The sequence below is a fragment of the Synchiropus splendidus genome, chromosome 14, assembly GCF_027744825.2.
Source record: "Synchiropus splendidus isolate RoL2022-P1 chromosome 14, RoL_Sspl_1.0, whole genome shotgun sequence".
NCBI classification, from domain to species: Eukaryota; Metazoa; Chordata; class Actinopteri; order Syngnathiformes; family Callionymidae; genus Synchiropus; species Synchiropus splendidus.
Window position 1 is genome coordinate 10,154,907 of NC_071347.1, and position 24,210 is coordinate 10,179,116.

Consider the following 24,210-nt stretch of genomic DNA (forward strand, 5'->3'; position numbering starts at 1 on the left):
TTTGACCTTCCTCTCCACCTTCTGCCTGGCAGTTCCAACATCAACATCTTCATCTACCAATGTACTGGCTCTCTCTCCTCTGTACATGTCCAAACCATCTCCATCTAGCCTCTCTGACTTTGTCTCCTAAACACCTGACCACATGTGCTGTCCCTCTGATCTGCTGCTTCCTGATCCTATCCATCCTGCTCACTTCCAGAGAAGAAGCTCAGCATCTTCATCTCTTCAGCTCTGCCTCCTCAGTGCCACTGTTTCCAAGCCACACAACATTGCTGGCCTGGTTAATGGAGAGACATCTCTCCTGTGTGTCATGGGTCTGCGCCAAAGCTTCCTCATCAAGATACCAGAGCCACATCAACTGGCTTGTCTGTAGGAGCACACTCCAACGGAAGTCACAGCTTCCACCGTTTTCTTGCTAACAAGTAGCATCGCCTCCTGACTGGTCAGAGGCAGGTTCAGTCCTCTGAATGCAGTTGCAGTAAAAACTGTCCATTTGCTGGCGGATGACTTTCACCGAGACATGGGAACTGGATGAGCCAGCAGTGATGTGAAAGTTGATGTTAAATGTTGTCAAGCTCAGAGGCTACTTGAAAACTTGAGGTGACCAATTGGGAGAGCAGACTTCACTCGTAGCTTAGACTGATGGTTGAGTGATCGTGAGAACACTGGTTGTGGTCACATTTGAAGTGATATCGATCAGGTTTTCCGATCACGTCAGCGTGTTCTTCACGCTTCAGCTACACACAAGCAGAACTTTTCTTAATAAGCAGGAAACATGAAGAAACTCAAGCCCAGTCATGTGAACATAAAGACGTCAAAAATAATTATTATGCGAATACTTTATTATCAATGTGTGAATGGCGTTAGCTTTTCGTCTGGACATTTATAGTATATAAAAACTATACACCAAATCCAGGCTCATCCTAATTTTGCTGTATAATTTCTCAAGTTGGTATTGAAGGATTCTGTATCTTCTTTTATATATATTTATATATATAATATATATAAGCCAAAGTGCATTTTCCATTTTTTTCCTCTTGTCCATGTACACATTGCACCATACATAAATAACGACATTGTAAAAATGACTCCGTATTTACAAGTATAATATATATTTCCATATAATATATAAAACTTTATATTAAATCTAGGTAGATGATATTTGGGATCGTCTGCGGTGTCCGTCTGTGTTATCTGTGGTTGCTGAGGAGTATCTCCAGCCAACAGGGGCAGGAGGTGATGAACTGTCTGGAGTAGCAGGGGCCCCAGCCCTTGGCGAAGCTGATGCGCACACTGTTGGGGTCGTAGGGTCCGTCCAGGAGATCGGCGTCCGTGTTGTGCCGCAGCAGGAAGGAGCGCTCATAGTCAAACACCTTGATGGAGAAGCCCGGCATCACCTTGCGCACCACCAGAGTCCTGCTGTTGGGCACGTCCAGAGTCGGGGAGTTGACGAAAATGGGGTGTTCGCTGCGGTTGTAGGCCCAAACGCCGTCCGGCTCCTTGCTCAGGAGGATGCCGTAGCCTATTTTGCCTCGCGTGCGCTGAACGGTGCTGCTGCGATGTTCCAGGTTGAGCTGGCCCAGACAGAAGCCGGTGCCCTGAGGTAGATCGTAGAAGATGCTGACGGAGTGCTCGTACACTGTGTAGAGGCGGCCCACCCGCGTCCGGTGCTCCCAGTACGCCACGTTGCACCAATGGCTCTGTTTGGGAGCGTCAGGAGACAAACTGGCATCTGAAACACAAAGAGGCCGGAAAAGTCAGCAACATTTTCACACGAACACACACACAAAAAATAAAATAAAACAAAAATATACATTACAAATAGTAAATGACTCTGCTCAATGGCAGGTCAGCAGTTAACAAAACATATTTGTTTTCACCACTAAGGAAATTTGGGGATGAAAGTGACTGATTAAATTGGAAAACTTGAGGAAAGAAAAGGATAAATATTATTAAAGAAAAAAGAAAGGGACAAATGAGCAGAAAGATTATATTGGAAAGCAAGTCTTCAATATAGTGGTTAATTGTTAAATCACAGAATCAAAAGGGGATTATTATTTTTCATAAAATGAACAATAACAAAAAATACTATTAGGTTCAAAAAAGGAACAAAAAAGGGACATACCATTGGAAATAAGTGATTTTAAATTAACCAATAACAGTTAAATGCAACAAGACAACACAGTTGATGAATTTATATGGAGAAATAAAAAGATCTTTCTTTCACATTTGAGGCTAATTCACAACTCAAACCGAATCGAAAACAAGTCTGTGTTTCATCAGGTCTTCTCACACAGATTCAGTCACGAGCTGCAGTTCCCTCTCCTGCCTCTAGAGGGCACTGTCATGGCTGCCCTGAGAAGTGCTCAGAGGAAAAGTCCCAAGTACTTCAACTGAACTTTATTAGAGAACAAGTCAAACACGTTTAAGTCCTCCAGACACAGTGGAACAAAGTGATCCAGAACACATCTGCCCAGTAACTCTGACCATGTTTCCGTGGCTGCTGTGTGAGCTCTGGTCAGTGAGAGTTTCCCAGGTGAACGTCTCCCCCGCCTCTCCTTCACTTCGGACCGTGCTGCACATATATACCTGTACACGCATCCAGGAGGGGGGGCGGGACTAAAGCGGAGGAAGGCGCATGTGATCGCACTTCCGCTATTTTATTCTCCACATTCCGACAGAGAGGGGTGACGGGAGAAGACCGGGCAGGGGGTCCCCCTCCCCCAACACCCGGCTCTTCCCCCTGCTGTGGGCCCAAGGACGGCATTCAGCTCCCTGACAACTTAGCACAAGCCCGTGACCTGCTGACCCCCCAGCCTTCATGCTATCAGCTCCCATTAACTCACACACAGAGTGATGCCATTATTTTGCTTCAGAGAGTCTATTGGCACAGAGGATTTAAAGCCCGAGCCTGTGGCCCCATTCCTTTCAGTCTCTCTGCTCTCAGGGCTTAATGACCGCCCGCCACATTAACAAACGCCTTTAAGGTGGAGCGTCGGACATCCAGGCAGCAACAAAATGCCTCGCTTTCTGCTGAGTGACCCACATTAGTAAAGTTTATACAAAGATTAGCAAAAACGTTGACCAGACGTGCAGAGACAAAACGCCCGCTGGTCGGAGGCTTTCTTTTCCGTGGACGGGGAGGGAAGGAGCGGGGGGCTGTGGGAGCCGCAGACAGACTCTCTGTGTGTTTGCGCACACACTGGTGGCTGAAATGACCCCCTCTCTTCAGGGGCCCCTACGTGCATGTGCCATTAGTAAATTCCACACTCCCACTCCTCCACTCGGAGCTGAGCTTTACAGCGACGCGGCTCACTCGCTCAAAGAACTTTAGCCGAACTTGTTTATGGCCCCTATTGTCTGAAATCAAACAGAGCCCACACATCAAGGTGGACTCACTTTCTGACTGTGCACACAAACACTCCAGACCTGACGGCCAGCGTCTCCTGCCTTCAGACGGAAAGAATGAAGCAGAAACAATTCGGTCAACAATGTCTAGATTTCACACGTAGGCTGGAAAAGGGTAGCCAGAGCGTCTGCAGGGACCAGGAAGAGGAGTGAGGGGGACAAAGGTTAGAAATGTATCTAATGCTAAGGCCCAGCCTGAGGGAAGACAATGAGTTCAACAGTGGCCAGGCCTCTTCCTGTTGCTCTGTTGTCTACGTGTGTCTCCGCGCACACGTGTCTGTTCGCAGAAATCGGCCGGCGTGCTTGTGCTTTTGCCCTCCACTTGCGTGTTTTGGCTTCGATGGAAGTGAGGTGAGCGCTCCGGCAGAAAGACACAAGATAGATCAAGTCGCAGGAGAGCTTTCTGCCACGCTTCACCGCTGACGTCCGTCCTCAAAGAAACTTCATTTCAGATGATCTTTTATCTTCGTGAGTAAGTCTGCTTAAATTAATGGGACCTGACCAGACAATGATGCAAATAGCGGTCAGGCCACGACCAAATCCTTTCCAGTCAGACACGAAGCGGTAGAGGTTGGCTGCGTGTCTTCCTCCCTCCTGACCACAGCAGAGGAACCAGCTCTCTTTGAGTACACGTCGGCCTTCAAAGGCTCAGCGCAGGGCGGGGCCTCCACAGGATGGGAGCAATTACTGCTGCTCTGCATCCATTTAACCTCGCCACCTTTTAACTGCTCTGTTTACCCATTAGAATAGTAGGCCGTGTTATTTTTGTTATTTTATTCTCAAAAGCCTCGCCTCTTAGTGTCACTCTCAAAGTCGGCGACCTGCGGCGCCTCAATCAGGCCCACTTGGCTTCCTGTTCCTGCTGCCTGAGGCTACAATCTGCTAACTCGCTAAAGATGATCCACTTCCACTGGTGTGTGTGGAGAAGTGAATTCGCAGATAGAGGTCACCAAACAAAGGACGCCAACATTCTAATGGTCAGTAGCGCAAGGTCTGCTCGTGATCTCACACCCCGCAAAAACCATTCAGCCTTTTGTTTGATCCGTTTTACACAACTTTTCATATTGAAACTCAATCACACTGGGGTCAAAGCGGTTAACATCTCAGTCAGTAGACAATTGTAGTTCATAAACTGAAACTTGATTTGACTTTGAAAAAAGTAAAAAAGTTCTGGTAAAGACGAAAATGAATCCACATTGACCTCTTTGGTCTAATGTGATGTTATATTCCCACTGAGAATCTCCAGAAAGGAAAACTATATGTAAACAAATGACAAAACTGAAACAAATTTTCACACATTCCAGAGGCTGTAATAAAGCAGATAGTCATTGGTGGCGTGTCTGCCATGGTTCAAAGGTCAAACAGCGAATTGCAATGTTTAATGAGTGTGGGACAGCGAGTATGTGATGTTCATATCTGACCACATTGGATTGGATCCAACAAACCTATTCACCAGAATGTTAAGATACTCAGAGAAAGAGTCGCTTTAACATATTATATCAGTGTTTGACCAAATCTGATCTCACATACCTCAAGAGCTTTGCTCCAAAATGAATTTCATAGTTTTGTTTTTGGATTCTAATGAAGCCTAGTGAGTTTATTTTATGCAACTTGCGCTTCGGCTTGTTGAAAGGGAGACAAGAATTCCTTTCTTTTGATGTGAAGAACTAATCTGGCGACAAACTTTCAACTCTGTAAATCATCTGATTACCTTGTCTTGTGGGCCCCTCGGTTCTGACTTTCAGCTCACTCATCCTGACAATGAGGTTGATGAAAACAAAAGAAAAGACATGTAAAACCAGTTTCCGCTGGTTGAGTCAGTCTTTACGGCGAATTAGAATATGTAAACTCTTTTCCACTACATCAAATGTAGATTTAGACATGAAGTTTCATAGTGATGTAGATTTGTTTTACCGTCAACTGTTACCGTCTCCAGTCCACCGTGTCACTTAAAACGGCCCATGAATAAATATCGGTGGTATGTACCTGGTGCCAAAGCTCTGCTCTTCCAGAAGCTGGCAAGCGATTACAGATAAAAATGTCAGAAACTAAAAAAAAAAATAATGCAGGTGAAAGGGAAGTCCGATGGAATATGGGAAAGCAGATAAAAATGTATGCTTCAAGAAGAAAACCAGACTGTGTTGTGAGTTGGTGGTGAAGACGGACAGTTCATGGGTTTTGAAGCAAACCACACAGAAGCCTGATGCTGAAACTCAATAATTCCTAGGGACACTGATATCATATTGTGTTGAAACTACTTTTCCTATCAAAGAATTGTACAACTAACTGTGGCCACCTGTGACCTGATCTGTGTTAGACATTTTGAGTTTGACACCCTGTTCTGCACATTTGGATGTTAATGTGCTGCAGAATTTGATGGGAAAATACTTTCCACTGCAATACTTTAGTCGCGACCCTTTAAGTGTATTGTATACTATTATAGAAGTCTTCAAAGCAAACACAATCTTTTTTTAGTTAGCGAGAAAAGATCCAAATGTTACAGAGATTGTCAAATATGGAGGAGGAGATGCAATAGTGCATTGTGTACGTAATCAAAAAGAGATCAGGAGATTTTAAAAGACCTTCTAAGAAGCATGGCAGCACGCTTGTTAGCCCTCACGGCTAAATCTAGGAGAGGGGCCATTATGTGCGAGTCCAGAATGATCAGCATTTGCCCATGAAGTTGAGGTCAAATCCAGCTCACAACTAACCTGGTCTGCAGGGAATAAGCAGGTTCATTTAATGGCAGGACGCTGAATGAAAAGCACCAATGGCAGACTGAGCTTTAACTACTCAAGCAGTGACATTTTAATGGTTTAGTATGGGGCCCCATATAGCAGGGGTCTTCAAACCACTCCTCAAAGGGCCAGGGTGGTGCAGGTTTTCGATCCAACCAGTCAAACAAAGTGACACTTATCAGGTGTCTGAAGACAGTCTGGTGCTGCTGGTTTCAGCTGACACCTGATAGATTAGATTTCAAGACTGATTTAATTTAAAAACAAAATTTCCAAAAATATACAAGACGTCTGGATACTGGATACATCAATGGATCATGATGTGTAAATATTGTTTGCGTGAAAGCAAGCATTAAGGCGCACAAATACATCCAACATTTCGGTCATAACAAACAAACAATGCTCCCATTCTAAGGTGCAAGTCATCTACTTTCCAGCCGTTTTTAAAATGCTGTACACATCACCACATTTCAAGGAGAAAGTGTCATCTGAATTGTTCCAATCAAGCAGTACCTCACAGCCAAGCCGAAGAAGAAAAATGTTGAGAGTTGAACGATAATATCAGGTTTGCCGTTCACTTGAAAAGGAATCTGCTTTGCTTTTTGGAAAACGGACTGTAAAACATTTCTAATTCCTTTGACTTGAACAGGGCGAACCAAGTCAACATGCTGTTTGACAAGCGCGTCGCTGTTTAACTGCAGTTCGTAAATATAATTTACAATTTGAGTCTGATTCCACTCGAGGGCGAGTCTCAGCAAACGCACAGACAGAAACGTGGCTTCAAACTTTTTTCAAGGGGGGGAGGAAGACGCCGAAAAAGAGCTGCCCCCGGGTAAACAGTGCTCCGCAGCCTTGAAGTGAGATGAATGGGAGGCCGTGTGTCAGGGACAAGCAGACAAACAACAGCTTCCCCTCCGTGCTAACATCTCCCCACCAAGATCCGGGGCCACCACCATTATACTTCATCTCTTCTAATCCAGAGAGAGGAACACCTCATTCCTCCAAAAACTTTGGAGAGGGGTGAAAAAACAAAAACACTGTTGCCAGTCAAGGGGAGGAGAGCGGCCAAGAGGGGAGGGGGAGGAGGTCTCTCATCCTGTGCCAAGGATTAGATTCCCCCTCCAGCTATTAGTTTCTACCAATGAACTGATAGGATGAAGGGCTGGCGGAGACAGGGGGGGCTCTATGTGCATACTGCGGTTGAGCATGAAAATTTTGAACAAACTCCGCTTTTTATAATCCGAACTGACACATTCATGCCTGAGCAGCAGTCGCATAATTGGTTAATAGTCTCTTTTACAACTAAAACAACAAAGAGGACTGGAGGAGAAGCCTCCCCCTCCTGTGCAAAGCTTGGTACGGCTTTAATTCTGCAGACAATGGCTCCTACAGGCAGACTCCAACCCCTGAGCAGGCCACATTTAGGCTGGCGTCTGGGCTATCTCTGCCATCAAAGTCGGCTTTATCAGTCAGACACGCTAACTGGAGCTGCTCTTATATGTCTATGGATTTTACTCCCCGAGGTCGGGCCTTTCCGTGCCGAGAGCGAGAGATAGAAAAGTGCAGAAAGAGAGGGGGGCGGGAAGAGGGGGTAGTTCGGGGATGAAATACAGTAGAAGCCAAAGGAAGAAACTGAATCTAATCCGCAAGCCTGACTGTTCACAATAAGAATGCTTAAGAGTAATTGACTTCTTCTCCTCTTCCCTTTCCATGACATGAGCTGACACTGCTGATGTCATTGCTGTGAAGGTACATTTGGGACAACGTTTGGGCCACGGCTTCCAAGCAACGGGCTTCATATTTGTTGCTGCAGTTGCAAATGTTGCGGCGCCTTAACGCATCACAACCAATATTTTTCAGTGGCAAAAGCAGAGAGGGAGACTTCATCAACAAGAGGAAATGAAATCAAAGTGAAGCTGATCACAGAGGTTGTTGCAACTCATGACTCACTGAGCTGATGGCGCCTGTGAAGGATCTGATGGGGCAGCGTCCAAATGTTTTCTAGCTTTATACCTTTTTAAATGTTCAATTCCGCTTACCCAGTCAATTATTACCTTCAAAAGTTTTGACCCGCCACCAACAGATTGACCTGCTACCAGTGCTACTGGAGAGGCGGGCGCCAAAGTCAACTGAAAGCACCAACCATTAGCGCAACAAGTGTCACCAAGTCGCCATAGTATGAATAATGTCGGCGATTTCAATAGTGGTGGAGCATTACCAAGTCTGTTCTTATGTGTACAAAGCCGGGGCTCGACACACAAGACAGTACCTCAGTTCGCCAAAGACATGCTTTCTACAGTTCTTGAATATGTCTTTCCAAATAAAAGAAACAAACTAGAGACTGACTCTTCAAGTCTTCACGTGAACGCAACAAAACCAATCAACAAAAGCTTCTCTCTCGTCACAAGAGGAGTTCTGGAAAACACTTTTCATTCCCCTTGACAACTGCCGTCAGAGCTCTAAATGTCGCCGTCTGGGACTGTTAATCATTATTTACTATTTTCATGAATTTAGGACTCTGTTTTGTTGAATAACAAAAAACAAAACAGACCAACTCCTGATGAATCCATAACACATGACCAAAGTGTGAAAAATAAATCCCTGCTGGATCAATCGTAACATCTGGGTCAACGTTTGGATGCATCTCGAGGTGAACATGGCTGTGCCAGCGCTATCTTTCTTCACTAACAGTACTCTGTTTAGCAGCTAGACAGTCCATTCACAACAGCACAATGTGTACCATCACCATTTAACAGCCATCAAAGGCAGAGAACTAGACTTCATTTTGAATCTTGAAGTTGACAAACAAATAGCACTGGAGAGCAACATGAAGCCTTATAATCCCACAGTGAAACCTGTTAGAGGGCTGCAGGTACTCAGAACTGCAGTCACATTCAGGTAACTACAAACTTAGCAGAGACACGCAACAGGGTCATCACACTGACGTTAGCGCTAGTACAAAATATGTGAACAAAAACTCAAAGGTTATCATTGAAATTGTGAGTGTTGATCAAATGTTTTCTCAAATCTGGCGCAGCTGCTGTGACTGGAGGGGAAACATGTAAACACAACCTCGTCAAAGTACAAAGGCAGGGTTTTCAAAATGCATTATGTACTACGTTCAAAATGTTTCCACAGTCCTGACCCCAACATTCAATCAAAACTCACAAAGAGAGAAAAAAAACAAAGGGTTTATTTGTGGCTTTGACATCCTGAGTTTTACAATCATGGAATCATGGAAGAGTGGCCTGAAATAACTGAGATTTTGAGTTTTTTTACTCCAACAGTACCACCTTGTCAAGGGTCACTCAGGGCGGCCGGGGTCACCCGGACCATGTCCGAGCCACAGGTTAAGTTAAGGGCCAGCGACTCCTGAGATTGCACACAGCGGAGAAGCAAAAGCAAAACACTGAGAGAACATCCTGCTGGGTGGCTGCACCCTTTCACCTCCTCATACAACCTATCTGCTTGTGTGCGAGCGTACGTGCGTTTGCTTTTGAGTGTGTGCGAGGCCGCTCCGAGCCAAGTAGGCTGGAGCATTTGAGTAGAGGAGACCCAGCACATTCCTGAACTCCCCCCTCCTCCTCGCTGTGCCTTCTAACTTCCTACTCTGGTTAGGAGTTTGGGGGAGGGGTAGCGGAGCCAGAAGATTAGTTTGTATTTGTTCCCTTCCAGTTCTATTCACCAATCACAGGAGAAAGTGAGTTCCAGACCAACTCTTGGCACAAGTGAGAGCGTGTATAAACGGAATCCTATGGGAGTGAACAATAACAGGGGGCTCTATTATTATGCTTCTATTAGTCAGACTAATTTAAAGCGAAAGTTAGGTATTGGGTTGCCAGCAATGATGGACAGAGTCGCTGTTCAAACAATGGCTAGCTATTGATCGGCCCGGTGGATCGGAGCCCGTGAGGAGAATGTGTTCTGTCAGGATAACGTGGCACCGGAGTTTCTGTTTCAATCACAACACTTGCTGGACTGTAACTCACACTGCTATTCCAGACATCGCCTCCCCAAACACAAACAACTGCAGCCCCCCTCTTCTCCCACACCCGTTCACAAGTTCATTAAAAATGCAGGAGCAAACATTTCCAATAATTCACATCGCCCTCTCCTGTCAACATCGGCCGAAAATCTTGACGCTAAAGGGAATGGCAGGATTTCATTAAATGAATTATGCGCTGGCAGTCACAGCGTGGAGATGAGGGGGGAGCTGAAGCCAGACCTCTAATCTAAACCGTACCCTGAAATGCGACAGCCAGACTGCTCTGAGTGGGACGCTCAGTCCTCATGTACTCACAAATCAAACTTACTGATAGAAATCAGTCTTTTTTGGTTTATTAAATACAACCATTGCCATTGAATTGAATTTTCAATCATTACTTCAATGAAGTGGAACTGGTCTAACTTTTTAGTTTTATTCATGACAGGAAACAATAGGAAATTTGATCTGCTTATATGTAACATAATAAAACTGTTTAGTTACACGATATTGAAATGGAAGAAGACTGAAGCAACTCACTGAAGACTTCTTTGCTGTGCACTTTGGGGTCAATAACCATCAGTTGACACTGACTGCATTAATGCAAAACAAATATAAAATATGCTCATATGAATAAAGATTTCCTGGTCGTTTAAAAGAAACAATCGACCTGCTTGAGCCCCACACACGTTGTGGTCAGATTTGTATTTGCTTATTGTTCGCCATAAATTAAGCCAAAAACTGGGAACTAAATTGTCGAAACTACAACAGATGATGGAAACTACTGAGGAGCCCCAACCAGAGATCAGCTTTGTGATCAGCTATGTTTCACCTGTGTTGGCCTAAAAAGGTCAACATGGGAACATATCAGGTCTCTCAGAATCTTGTGATGGAACCATTCATGTACTCAAACAACCACACACCCCAAAGGACAGTTTAGAGCAAAAAACTCAATCACTCACAGGGCCAAAAAGTCAAACGCAGTCAGAGTCACATGTATACTTGGTGAATGGTCGTTAACAGGAAATAAGAATCTCAAGTTGTGCAATCTTGCTCTCTATTTAAATTTGAGTGTGCTTCTTGAATTTGTGTTTAAAGACGCATCAATTGTACCACCGACCTCTTCTGAAAACAAGAGACACAAACATGTATTCTTTCATCTGAGTCCCTTCCCTTTGCATCAACGATTTTGGTCTTTGGAAATACACAAGTCGGCATTTATGAGTGTGAATATTCCTCAGAGGCACTCAAACTTGCTCTCTTTCTCTCTGTTATGCTCCTACTTTGATTATCATGCCGGTTTTCAGTCTTTATTTACTCGTCCGACTGAAGTTACAGGTTTTCGCCCTCTGCTTGAGTAAACTATAAACTACACTAGGCTTCATATTTGCACCTCTTCTGTGACACTGCCAGTCACAGTATCGCAACTCTGGCACTTAAAGGGTTAAACTTAAAGGAGCAAGAACTTCTCTAATCCAACCGCTGTCCATGAGCGATCATCCAGGGTAACTCCTTCATCAGGTGACCTCAAAAGTTTCTGAACTCTAAACCCGCACCAGTGACCACAGCAAAGACTCATTTGCACAAAGCACAGCGGGCACGACAGTCTTCATCAGTGAGAGATTAAGGACATCAAGGTTACAACAAAAGGCTTCCAAATGCCGTCAATCAAACCGCTCCTCACGCTGGCTCATTTCAGAAACATCTCCAACATTTCAAGTCCTTGTAATTGTTTGCATGTGTACAGTTGAGAGAACATGAACTGAGCCCAGCCACTATGAGCTTCTTTCCACTCCCTCTCGCAGCAAAAGGCTTGAGTAGAGATGTCGAATGACATGGGCCTCTACAGTTAATCCACACACTGCATTCTGAAGGCTCAAAGAATGCGCTGGCTATTCTGAGTTTTAAAAATACTGACAGCTATAGGTTCAGGCACAACTGTCAATGCTCCTCTGGGGAGGAAGGGAAAAACCTTAAATCTATTTTCGCCAGCAATCTCACCGCAGCACTAAATCATAAGCGGATGAAGCCAACATTTGGATTCATAAATGTGGATAAAACAGGTAAAATAAATATAAAAAGTATTTGTAATTGGCAATTATTTTCGGTGTTTTTTTCTTCAGCACATTTACAGTGGCCAGCTCCAATGGGAGTATTGTCGGGCCTCTCAGTCTTGGGCAGCTAAAACACTAAACCAACAGTTGGACATTCCATGCATTTTTAATGGCATTGGCTGCTCTTTATTTGTTGCCGTAACCCGCTGCCCTGCACTGAATGAATGGCGCCTTTGGTGAAGGCTGGTGCTGTGATGCGGCATGAGGAGTGAGGAGGCGACAGCATCCACCATCCAGCTCTCTGATGAGGTCTACACCGTTGTTTTTAGAGAATGAAATGGAAGGCAAAGCTCCTATTAGCTTTGCTTCTCTCATCACCACGGCACTCCAACACAGACACATATTCTTGTCAAGCAGTGTAAAGGTCATGAACTCTTCTGAGCACACAGAACTGTGCAATTATATTCACGCACAGGGCTGGAGAATCATCTACGTCTTCACCGCTGTCAAAGGTTAATCAAACAACAACCTTCACTAACACCACACCGACTTGTAAAATGCCAAAAGCCAAGCTATGCACAAAGGTTTCTGTTGACATGTACCTGTTTTCGGACCCCTCCCAGGACTGCTTTGGATTAGCTTTGCTTTCAGTCACATAGCCCTGCTACGTTCGCATGACTCATGTTCCAATTCATATTTCTGACACACGCGAAAACACAATCGGTGGTCTCACCTTGATGTGATTGTATTGAACTATCAACCGGTAGAAGTTATTATTAGTATTATTAATTTTTTGCTATGAATGGAACGGGGAAAAAAATAAGAAAAAACTACGCTGCAACAAAATAAAGACAGTAACACAAGCGCAAACAATAACTAAATTAGAAAAACATAAATAAAGAAAGAATAAAATAAAACAAATTGTATTCCCATCTAGATAGTATACTTTAAAAATAATTTACATTTATTCCGCTCCAAACTTTTAATAAAACATTATCTGCTGATCCTCAACTGCACCAAACAATGTGACGCTCAGCTACGATCACACCTCCTCACACACAACAATGAACTTATTAATGAGCCAACAGGTCATGCAGACTGAGGATGTCTAATGTCATAACCTCTGATTTTTACAGCCAAACAATGCTGAGAAAGGGAAAACGAAAAATGTCCTTATCGCTCTTATCAATGGCCGCTTCTATGCGTATGCGTGTTACGTAAGGGGAAACGGAAGTCCGCCTCCCAGGACAGGAACGGATACTTGAGACGAGGACTGTGGATACAGGACCCGCAGCAGCACAGACAACTTGGGACCCTCCAGGATGTTTAGTGACAACCTTGCAACCGGGCTTTAAAATACGTCGCAAAGGAGTGCAGGTCTGTCGCATCCCCGGAGATGCTGACCTTCTCTTTAACATTCTTCGGTCTCCCCCCCACTGTCAAAGGAGTAATTCACCGCCTACAAACGCAGGCCGCTTTTTAAAACAGGATGTTTGTCTGAGGCCTCCTTCCCCTCAAATAAACAATCCACAAAACCTGATTTTGGGAGGCTGGGTGGAAGCACTCGAGTCACATTATTTCCACATCCCGTATCCTGGAGCATTGGGGCTCCTAAGGGAGTGTGGGCGGTAAGGCACTGGGAATGCTCAGGGCTGCGGTGGAAACCTGAGGATGTGTGCCAGGCTGCAGGGGAGACCGGTCCAGGCTGCATGGCTGTCTGCGTGACGCAGGAGGGGGATCATACCTCCGGGTGGCGAGGACAGGCCGATGAAGCTGTCACCGCATCTGCCTGCGACGCACAATGTTGCCACCGTTGCTATAACAGTACAACATGAAGACATTTCGTACGGTCTTATGTAGTTTCTCAGAACCCTTCACAGGTTTTGTGGCCAAATCCACACTCATGTCAGCGGTAGCTGATGCGCTCATTATTATTATTATTCCACATGACATACAGACTGATAATGTAGCGGCGACTTATGTAACTTCCTTTCATTCGGACATTGTTTAGTGGGGTAACCAAGGTCGTAAATCCACCAGAAGTTACCGTTTCAACTCCATTTTAGCCTCCAAATAAAGCCCACAATATGTGGAACCACAGCAGGACCATAATACAGTTACTGCACTGCAGTGACTGGGAATATCTGAGAAGGGAAATAAAGATAAATAATCTGCCTGCAACCTATTAATATGAGTGTAATTATTTCACAGAGATAAAGGAGGTAATGTCCCTGCATTCCGACATACATTGCCCTTCAACAACGAACTGAGCACATCAGTCAAACAATGCGTGATTCAACAATACAGCGAAAACAAAAAGGGCTAATGGAGCTTCACCACTCCTAGAAAAAAAACACAGCTTAGGAAATTAAGACAGATGTTGAATATAAACTTCCATATGATGAATTTGACATAGCTCTCTCCACTTGGGTGTGTTGTGGATGATGTCAACCGCATTAAGTCAGTCTTTTCTGACACTTACTTCACTTTACAGCCATTCATAAAATCCAAGGCCTGTGATGAATCTAAGGGATGAGCTAAGGCGGAACGACATGAAGCAGAGAGTTCACTCTCTCAGATGTGAGTGACTCTTCCAGAAGGGCATCACATGCATTCACTTTCCACTACTGTTCCACAGTGTATGAGAAAATGAGCGAATATGCAACCTGTGTTGAAGAAAATGCACCTTTGCCTTCACTACTATCTGCCTTCCAACCCTTTTTTTTCCAACCTGCATGAGTCAGTCGGTATCAGAGCGCAGTTGACACAATGTCTGAGTGCAGACAAGATGTCCAGAAAGGACAAAGCAGGCTCCACAAACAAGCCAAGAGAATGTCTAGAATCTGCTCTGATGACTGTATGTGATCCCTCTGCAAACACACTCTTAAAACTTCCTCAATTCTTTTCATCGCATCAACTTTCCCAATCCGGAACATCAGCTAGATCAATCACTGCGGTGACTCATGTCTCTGCGTTTTGTCTCAACAAACCAGTGGTGGGGAGCCCCTCAATTCACAATGCTTCAACACCCAGTTGACAAATCTGTTGAGTTGATCCGATCTAACACACGACAAAACACGAAGCCCCCCCCCCAGTAAAAACAGAAGTCCACTGAGGTCATCTACACTGGACGTCTCCATTTGAGCAGGCAGCAAAGCTGGCATCGAGAAAAAAAAGAAATTAAAACGCAATTGATTTTGAGGAACATTATCAGTGCTCAACAAATGTAATGACAAATATAATATGAAGTTATGATCTCATTCAGACAAATAGTGTAGAACACCTAAATCGAAATGTACAACCAACATGAAATAATCACTGATTAAAATAGAAATAAAAACCAGGGTGTCTCTATCGTTGCTTCTAATACATGGCTGTTCCTCCAAAAGGGATTTGCGCCACCTTATTTTCCTGCTTCTTTGTTGTTTCCAGCCTCATAGGCAGGCATACCTTCACAACGACATTCTCTAGGAATAAATGACATGGGAACCCGGGTTTCCATGAATGCGACCACAGTCAATGTGTCGAGAGAAAACAGCCCTCAGACAGTCATTCAGGAAGCAATGAGATCTGCTTCAAAGGGCTTCGCTCTGATGTCCACACGACGAGGCCCCGGCGCTGAGGAAACAGGTGTGCTGGCACTCTGGGAGGGCAGCACAGGCAAAGTCACATTCCCTCACACACACACAGCAGCGAGATACACTATAGGCACTGGCTTGAAAGCTCTGGCGGCTTATGACGTAAGCAGACATCCCGGAGTGTCTTTCTGCCACAATGTGACACAGCCATCCCTAAATAAATCACTGAGAGCGTTCCAAAAGACGATGACCACATAGTCACTGACAGTGGGATTACTATCCGGAGACACTGATATAATAACAGGCATGGGTTACACAAGTACACACACTGAGGCGGCAAAAAGATAGGAAAACAATGAATGAAGAAGAAACAAGTAATACACAACTTCTGTTTAGAGTTTGAGACCACCCCCCTTCACATCACATCACACCTGCAGTGATACACTGAATACCATTTCTATAAGAGACACGTCAAACACAACCCAGCCACTTAAATTGTAGAGTCAAACACAATCACACAAAACATTTATATTCCAATGTATACGCTCCTTAAACAGGAAATATGAGGAGGGTCAATCTGGAGCAATTATCCCTGCCTGACAGCATTTATTGATGTTTGTTCTGTAGCACAGCTAAAAAAACAGGCAGCCGCTGCTCTGTACTTTATCAATACCATACCTACATTATTCTGCACTGGTATCCACATGCCACATAAAATGACTATGAGGGATAGAACTGGCCATGAGTTTGACTCCGAAAAGTTTCTAAAACAAAGACGGTGTTAGCGAGTGATGGGTTTCATGAAACAGTGTCCTCATTTTCAAAGATCAGTAGGTGGCGCTCTTGGTTTCAAAATGACACTGTAGTAGACACTGCCATCTAGTGGCTTCAAAAATTGGACACTGTTTCATGAAACTTCATCAATCCACCACTACCAACCACTGGCTGAGTATTGTCTGGACTGGAGTTTGTCCAGTTCTCCTTATACTGACAACTATCTCAGTTTGCTTTTCGAGAAGTATTAACTGATACAAGCTGCTACTTACAGTGATGGTTGCGACCATATACTACACATCATAACACTAAGATTGACTGCACACTGAGCCTCATCACCCTGTCTATTTTTATGTCCCCATTCCAAGATGATGACATGGACAGGGACACCGTTGAAGCAGAAACCAAAGACTAGCGGATCTTGAACCTCTCTGCTCACCACAGTCTCGGAGGAATTGTGGTGCACGCTCTGACAAGCCCCTCATTTGTTGACTCAGGGAGTGTCGCCAGGCCATGCTGAGGTGGTGACAGCATGTGCACTGGGGAGGAGGGGCCCTCTCTGACTGAATACTTTGCTGGGTAGCCATGTCAACTGCAGAGTGTCCAGACCTTTGAGCCAAGGCAGACTCAGGCAACAGGAAGTTCTGCTCCCTGCATGCTTCATATGGAGGACTGTGTGTCCACATCTACTCTCGCATGAGAGCGGAGTTCAGAAGCAGACGTGGCGTCCAATAAGAAAAGAGCGTTTCATTTCAAGTCAGAGGACAGAACTGTTTCCACTCACTTCCTTTGGTGTGGCCTCATTCACAGGAGCAGGTCCATTTCCCTTCCACCCACCCCTCACTGAAGCCCACTCACAGCATAGAGCCATAAGTGTGTTGGCGCGCACACATGTGTGCGCAAATATGTGAGCCTGCGTGTGTTTCTGAATGAGCTTGGATCTAGTTACAGTTTGATCCCACTCAAATATTTCTGGAAGAAAATCAGAGGTGAAGAGGCCAGCGCTGCGGACAACACACACGCCCCACTGAACCTCCGCGCCTCTCACAATGAGACCTTTATCTGTAGTGCTGATACTGTTGGTAATGGCCTTTAATGAGAAGGAATAAAGCACAACATCAGAATGTAATTACCCTCATAAATTTTGGAGTCATTCAGACAGGGTGGGCGGAACTGTTATTAAAAGTACACTCCCTAAACTAAACACTCCTCCCTTTCTTGTTTTGTTTGACTCCAAATTACCTCTTTCAAGGGCGAATTGAGATGACCAGCCCTTTAACATGTCATCATTCATCTCCCGTGCTATCCATCAACCACACGCCAGGGTGGCATGGTCAGGGGACCCTCATGAGTATGTCAACCCAGACTCAAGGTACTATCACACCAAACGTGTTATATGTGTCTGATTCCTATGTAAAGTCCGTGAAGACTATGTTGCATGACAAATGCAACGCACTTGGGGCGACAGCTTCAGTGTGCTTCCAGTGACTCGCTCAAGATGACAAGTCGAGGCACCCCAAATTTTACTGTGACGTATGAGGGAAAATTCACTTTCACTGACTCAGCTCATATGGAGGATCTGATGCACCCAGACACAGCACTGTTCACCTTTTGCTTTTAACAGCCAACTCTTGTAGATATCGGGCTACAATTCTGCCCCTCTGACCTTTGAACCACTATAACCAGAGTGACCCACATTTTCTCATGACTTGATGGACAGGGGAAGGTAAGAGACTTTTGTCACAACAAACCAATCATTCAATCAACCAGTAGTGTGCAAAAAGTGAGACCAGCATGGCCGCCATGTTCAAATGGACTAGCACTGACACTGACCTTAACATAGATCAGTCTTTCTTCCTTCATGACTAAAAGGCTAATTCGACACCAACCTTTTCACACCTTAAAACGTTGGATAGATTACACACTTCCTATATGCTGCAAGTTTAAGCGCTATTCAGTTCACAACAGAGCAGAACTGTGAACGATGAGCAGATCCTATCAAGAAACGTAAGAAAAGAAGTCGAAGACGCTTGACGATCAAAATCTCCAAAAGGATGTCGAAAGCACAAGCGTGAAACATAGACACAACAAGTTCCTCATTATTGCGATGACATCAGTCTCTTGTCTGGGATAATAATCCGCAGGCCGAGCCCTGACGGCTGCAGCTGAGCATTCGAGCAGCAGCATCTTGCTCAGAGACAGTGACAGGAACACACCCACCTGAGAATTCCCCGGGTGTGATGTTTGGTGAGCTGGCTGCCTCCGTTTCAGTGTAAGACAATGTGGAGTCTGACAGATCTGCCGGGGCAACAAAAGAGAAGTGAGCGTCTTCTCACATCATCAACCCAGTGGAGCCCATTTTTCATCAAGTTGGTTGGAATATTTTGCTTAGGCAACAATCACATGGCGCCTGTGGTCAGGCTATTCATGGCCACTTTCATCTTTTCACTGTGTAGTCACTAATGGCCTAGATTATCTTTTAAATAAAAGCAATTCATTTCATCTTTAATAACACGCGATTGATGCTCTTTGAGTGCAAAGTTTAGAAACTGGTTACCAGATGAAGTTGACTAAAGGGTCCTGATTGTGATTTACTATGATGGAGTTCAATACTTTTTTTATTACTGCTACTGTTACTTCTGAATTCGAGGAAGGACAAGGGTTGCAATAAATTTATTGAGAAACATCTGCTTTCATTTACAACTGACAGAGTGACTGTTGCGGGCCAATAAACACTTGCTGGTGTTTACTAATTCACGACTTCAACTATGCCAACAGTGGCAGCTTTATTTCACTTTATGATTCGTCAGATGTTTTAAAGACCACATGTTTGTTGAAAATAAAAAAATACTTGAGATGGACAAACATGCTGAAGCAAGCCTATCGATATTCCAGAGTCAGCTAATATTGGTACACTGGTTAAGCTTCATAACCGCCACCGTAAGCTGATCACTGTGAGCGGCACGTTCTGTTCAGGATTCAGTTAAGTCAGCTGTTTACTCAAAGATCCCTGATAAATGTTTGAAAAGAACTCCAATGGTTCCTTGCCTTCAGGGTGCAACAGTCACTATACTGTCACACTGGGGTCACATTATCCTTTCTATGTGTTACCACCGCTGAAGAACTCATAATGAAAATATACTGAGTGTGACTTTATGACGAGGTCCTTAAAGAAGAAAAGTATTTCACGTTGAGCTATAAAAGCTGCTAACAAACGTCATCAAGCATATAAAAAAGTATCGTTTAGAAATGCCAACACATTTTTTCTCTCTGAAAATATGAGAGAACTCTTTTCTCCAAGACTAGAGATCACCATATATTTTGGGATCAACTAGTATTTGACAGATTCTAGCAAATAAACAAATAAATAAATGCAGACTATATGATGTGAGTGAGCATTATCTTACTGTAGCAAACATATTTCAATATCAAAGACAAAGAAAACTGATGAAATACAGTTGCAGCATTGAAAATGTGACATAAAATTCATATTTGTGAATCATAATATAGACTAGCACTCACCCAGTGGCTTGTGTTCTTCATTAGGGGAAAGCCTTGAGTAAGGAGGAGGGGGTGACTCTGCAACACAAGACGGAAGTCGTTCAACTGCTATGACTTAACAGTGATTGGCCATCGAATAAAAGCTTGATTGAAATTCACCGTCTTTCATCTCGATTGCTTTGCGACTTAAGCCTTTTTCACAACATAGTCGTGGTGCATAACATTTAAAAAGTCTTGTTAAAATATTTGCTAAGACAGTCGCAGAGTTGTAAGCAAATATAACAAATGACATTCACAAACAGACAGGGAGAGATTGTCACAGACACGCACAAAAAAACAAAGTTTACAGGCCTTTTTAGAAAAAAAAAACTTGTCTACAAGAGAGGAAACATTTTAATTGGCAACAGGGATAAAACAAAAATGATGGTTTAATAGCAGCATCTCTAGTCCACTCCCTCAATTTGTTGAGGGATCTTGGCTTCCTCTGGTGAAAGAATAGCAGAAATTGAAGAATAGTTTATATTAAAAAGCGACTTTGGAGAGGAAAGAAAAACTTTGCGAGCGCACTGTGACCTCGCCTACAGGGAAAAAGGGAAGGAGAAGAACATAATAGCGGCGGGTCCTTTAAGAGTGGCGGCAGTAATTGCCAGGATCTGAACTCAGTCACTCAGATACACAGCTAGTCAGTCTGGCGCCAGTTGTATGCAAACTGTATATTATCACCACTCCTTCACCTAAATAGCATGAGGGGACCTCCTCAGGACATAAGGGCTTTTAATGTGAAACTTGAAACTGATCTCATTTAACAAGGCCAGTGTGAGAGGCAAAGTAAAGAGGAAAGTTTGGTTGTAATAGAAAAGAAAAAGCGCTCACATAAATCTGTGAGGAGGGACACAACATACTCGGAAAAGGGGAAACTAGCAGCTAAAATAAAGCCATGTCTTTGGCTCATTCTTACATAAGTCTATGATGTATTCTGTTCCACTCACAACAACACTGTCAAAACCAGCGAGGAAGGTCTTGATTCTAAGCCCACCCCTTGAATAGCATGAAAGAAATACCATCTCTTTGGAGCCACGCATGAACGCTTGTGAGCTATGTCTACTACGAGCTCTAGGCCCAATGTGGGGTGCAAGCCCTGCACCTCTACTGTCTTGTTTCACACCAAAGACCCAAGACTGAATCCTGACGACTCAACTTAAACTCCTCACATTTCTATTGGAAAAGAAAGTGGGTCCGAAATGGAGAAGCACGACAGACTAGATTTGGCTTCCTGTCAAGTCAACACTAAATGACACGCTATAATTAAAAGCAGATACCCTTGTTCTCATTTTTAAAAAATCCCTCCTAAATGGAGGTCAGGAAAGACACAGTAAGTCAGCACGATTCATGAAAGGAAGAAATAAAAAGTTTAAAATGTCTTTCTGGCTTTGGAGGCTTCATGGCACTTTTTTTCAACAGTCAATTGCTTGGTCAGATGAATAAGTGGGACATAAGCGGTCCTGGCGACAGCAGTTCCCTTCATTTGTACGCTGTAAATCCTAATATTGTTGGGGCGGGCGGCTTTGAAGAGCAGGTCACAGCCAGCTGGCTCTAGTAAACATGGATGTTATGGAAAATCCTCCTCCTGTGCCAGTGAGGAGACAGAAATACTGACGCTTGCATCTTTATACATGATACCACGCGTTGTCATTGGGTCAGCGGGGTCGAGCGGCCGAGGGTTTGCCAAATGATAGGCCTGCCTCCTTCCAAAATCTAATCTGTTTAATAAGTGTGGAGGAGCTGCTGCCACGGAGGGGTTATTGATAATGGTGATTTACTGTCTTCAGCTACAGCACAAATACAGTGATCTTCCGCACCACGGCACGATCTGTACAATTATGTAAATGCACATGCTATTGAGCAAGCTGGTGATTTGAGAATCAGTTTTGGCTGAATTATTGTGATCTACATGATGTCTACGGTCAGTGGGGGCAGGTGTCGGTCGCGACTCATCCAAAGATTGCTTTAAATTATTCATATCTAAACTACTGTATATATATATATATATATATATATATATATATATAGCTTCTTTTTTCCATTCATTTTTATTATTATAAATAACAATGTATCTTGTATATTGCTTCCTATTTCAACATCACAAACATTGCAAACTCCTTCAGATCCAAATTCCTTGCATATTCACACTTGGCTAATAAGGCTGTTTCTGATGCTGAAAAAAAGCTTTGTTTTGCATTAACAACAGACTAGTAAAATGGCATTTTACACTTCAAAGAAGTGCTAATGTAGGCAGTTGCACGGCCGTGGTAAATGTTTCATGCAACTCTCTATGAGTCACTTCAGAATTTAAGCCAACAAGACTCGTTGCTTAGCCAGCTTAATGAAGAGGCCGGCCCTGATGAAACGGGTTTCTTCGACTCTTTGTATTTGACATGTTTTTAGAAAAAAATCAGAGAAGCATTTTGTCGTCATCTTACGGAGCTTTAAAGTCACGCTTTGTCGAAAACCGTGCTTGAATGTCCACATCTGCCTGGACTAGGTGCGAACACGTGACCTGGCGGGACTCACCTGGCCCACAGAGCCGGCTGTAGTGATAGGGGTTGCAGCACACCGTCGGACTGTCGAGGCCCCCGAAGCTCTTGCACTCACAGAGCGGTTTGAGCTGGGCCGAGTTGTGGAGGTCGGACCAGCGGTATAGTTTACACACCAGCAGCTGAGGAGAAGCCACATGGGCGCCCAGCCTCAGCTCCGCCCGGGGCACCATGACGCAGTCGCTGGGCATCCCTCCTCTGGACTCCACCGCCTCCAGCAGGGTGTCCAGCGCTTTCTCCTTCAGCTTCTTTAAAAGACAATAAGTGGCGGACTTGAGTTCTTGCTCCAGCACCGTCCGTGGCGTCGCCTCCTCAGGAGGAGAGCCGCTTTCGCGAGCCCCGAGGTTCCGCAACACGAAGTGACATGACCCGGAGTCCCTGCTCGCCGGGCTCGTGAGCTCGGACTGGTCGCGCTCTTTAAACAAGCAGCAGGTCACCGTCCTGCACTCGCTGTCCTGCTCCACCGCCGCACCCCCACCTTGCTCCGGCGACACATCCCCCACTGGAGACCCGCTTGGGGTCATCGCTCGGAACTCCGTCTTGGGAATCTTCTGCGGGTTGTTGCCGTACAGATCGTCCCTGCAGCGCTCGCTAGTTCCATCCTCCCCTTCTCTGTCTGGGATCAAACGGCTTCTCCAGAGTCGCCGCACAAGACCTGAGCGTTTCGTCCTGAACATACGACAACTTGGCCAACGATATTGTTTTTACTCGTGTGCGAATGAGCCGCTGTTACTCGGAGAGTCGGAGTGAAACATCAATGACCGCGGAGCGGCGTGCAGGGAGCGCACAGCCGAGGGTCGAGCGGGGAGAGCGCAACATTCGACTGAGCTCGGCTGCATCTACAACCGACCCGGCTCCAGACCCGAAGGCGACATTCCCACCAGAAGCCAGCGAGAGTGACCGACTACCGCCGCGGAGGGGACCTTTACTGCGGCTGCAACAAACACATGGAGCCCGGACACGGCGAGAGTTTCACCCAAACCCGGGGGGTCGTCGCCTCCAACTCGCAGCGGCAGTGACTTGAGGACTTTTAGCAAGTCCACTCGAGAAGCGAGACGCCGTGCAGGCTTCAGTCAAAGCGAATAAAATCCCAAGGAAAAGCGCAGTGGAAGTCCGGATCCTCGTCGTCTCCTTCAGCGGTCTGCGTTACAATCCCGACAAAACATGGAAGAGGATCAAACTCCCGGCGCCGGATCGCGTCCCTGTTCCTCCTCACGGAGCTGAATCCAACTGCAGCCCTGCTTCCTTTCTTCCTCCGCTCCTCTCTCTTTTCTCTCCCCCTCTTCCTCAGTCACACACACACACGCGCGCACACACACACACACACACACACGGGGCCCCCGAGGAGAGCGGTGGAGCCATTGGCTGACTACCATCATGTGCTAGTCTAGACACTTTGGCGGCTGTGAGCTGCACTGATTGTTGCGCAAACAAGGTTTCAAGTTTCTTAACTCTTAAAGGCGAAACAAGCAACCCTCGTCCCGCGTCCAAACTTAACGCTACCTATTGCATTCGTTTTTGGCGCATCTATGAATCATTTTAAATCACATACTTATGATAAGACCACATTTTATAGAGACAACT

General features: G+C 44.9%; 1 protein-coding gene across 1 annotated transcript; it reads right to left on the reverse strand.

The window, feature by feature from the left end:
- Positions 1-824: 824 nt before the first annotated feature.
- On the reverse strand, positions 825-23,960 carry smad6b (SMAD family member 6b). Its single transcript, XM_053884590.1, has 4 exons — positions 22,604-23,960; positions 20,054-20,110; positions 18,752-18,829; positions 825-1,732 (listed from the first exon to the last, which is right to left on the reverse strand). Exons 1-4 carry the CDS (start codon positions 23,301-23,303, stop codon positions 1,191-1,193), a joined length of 1,377 nt encoding a protein of 458 aa, XP_053740565.1. The 5' UTR covers positions 23,304-23,960; the 3' UTR covers positions 825-1,190.
- Between the last annotated feature and the right edge of the window lie 250 nt (positions 23,961-24,210).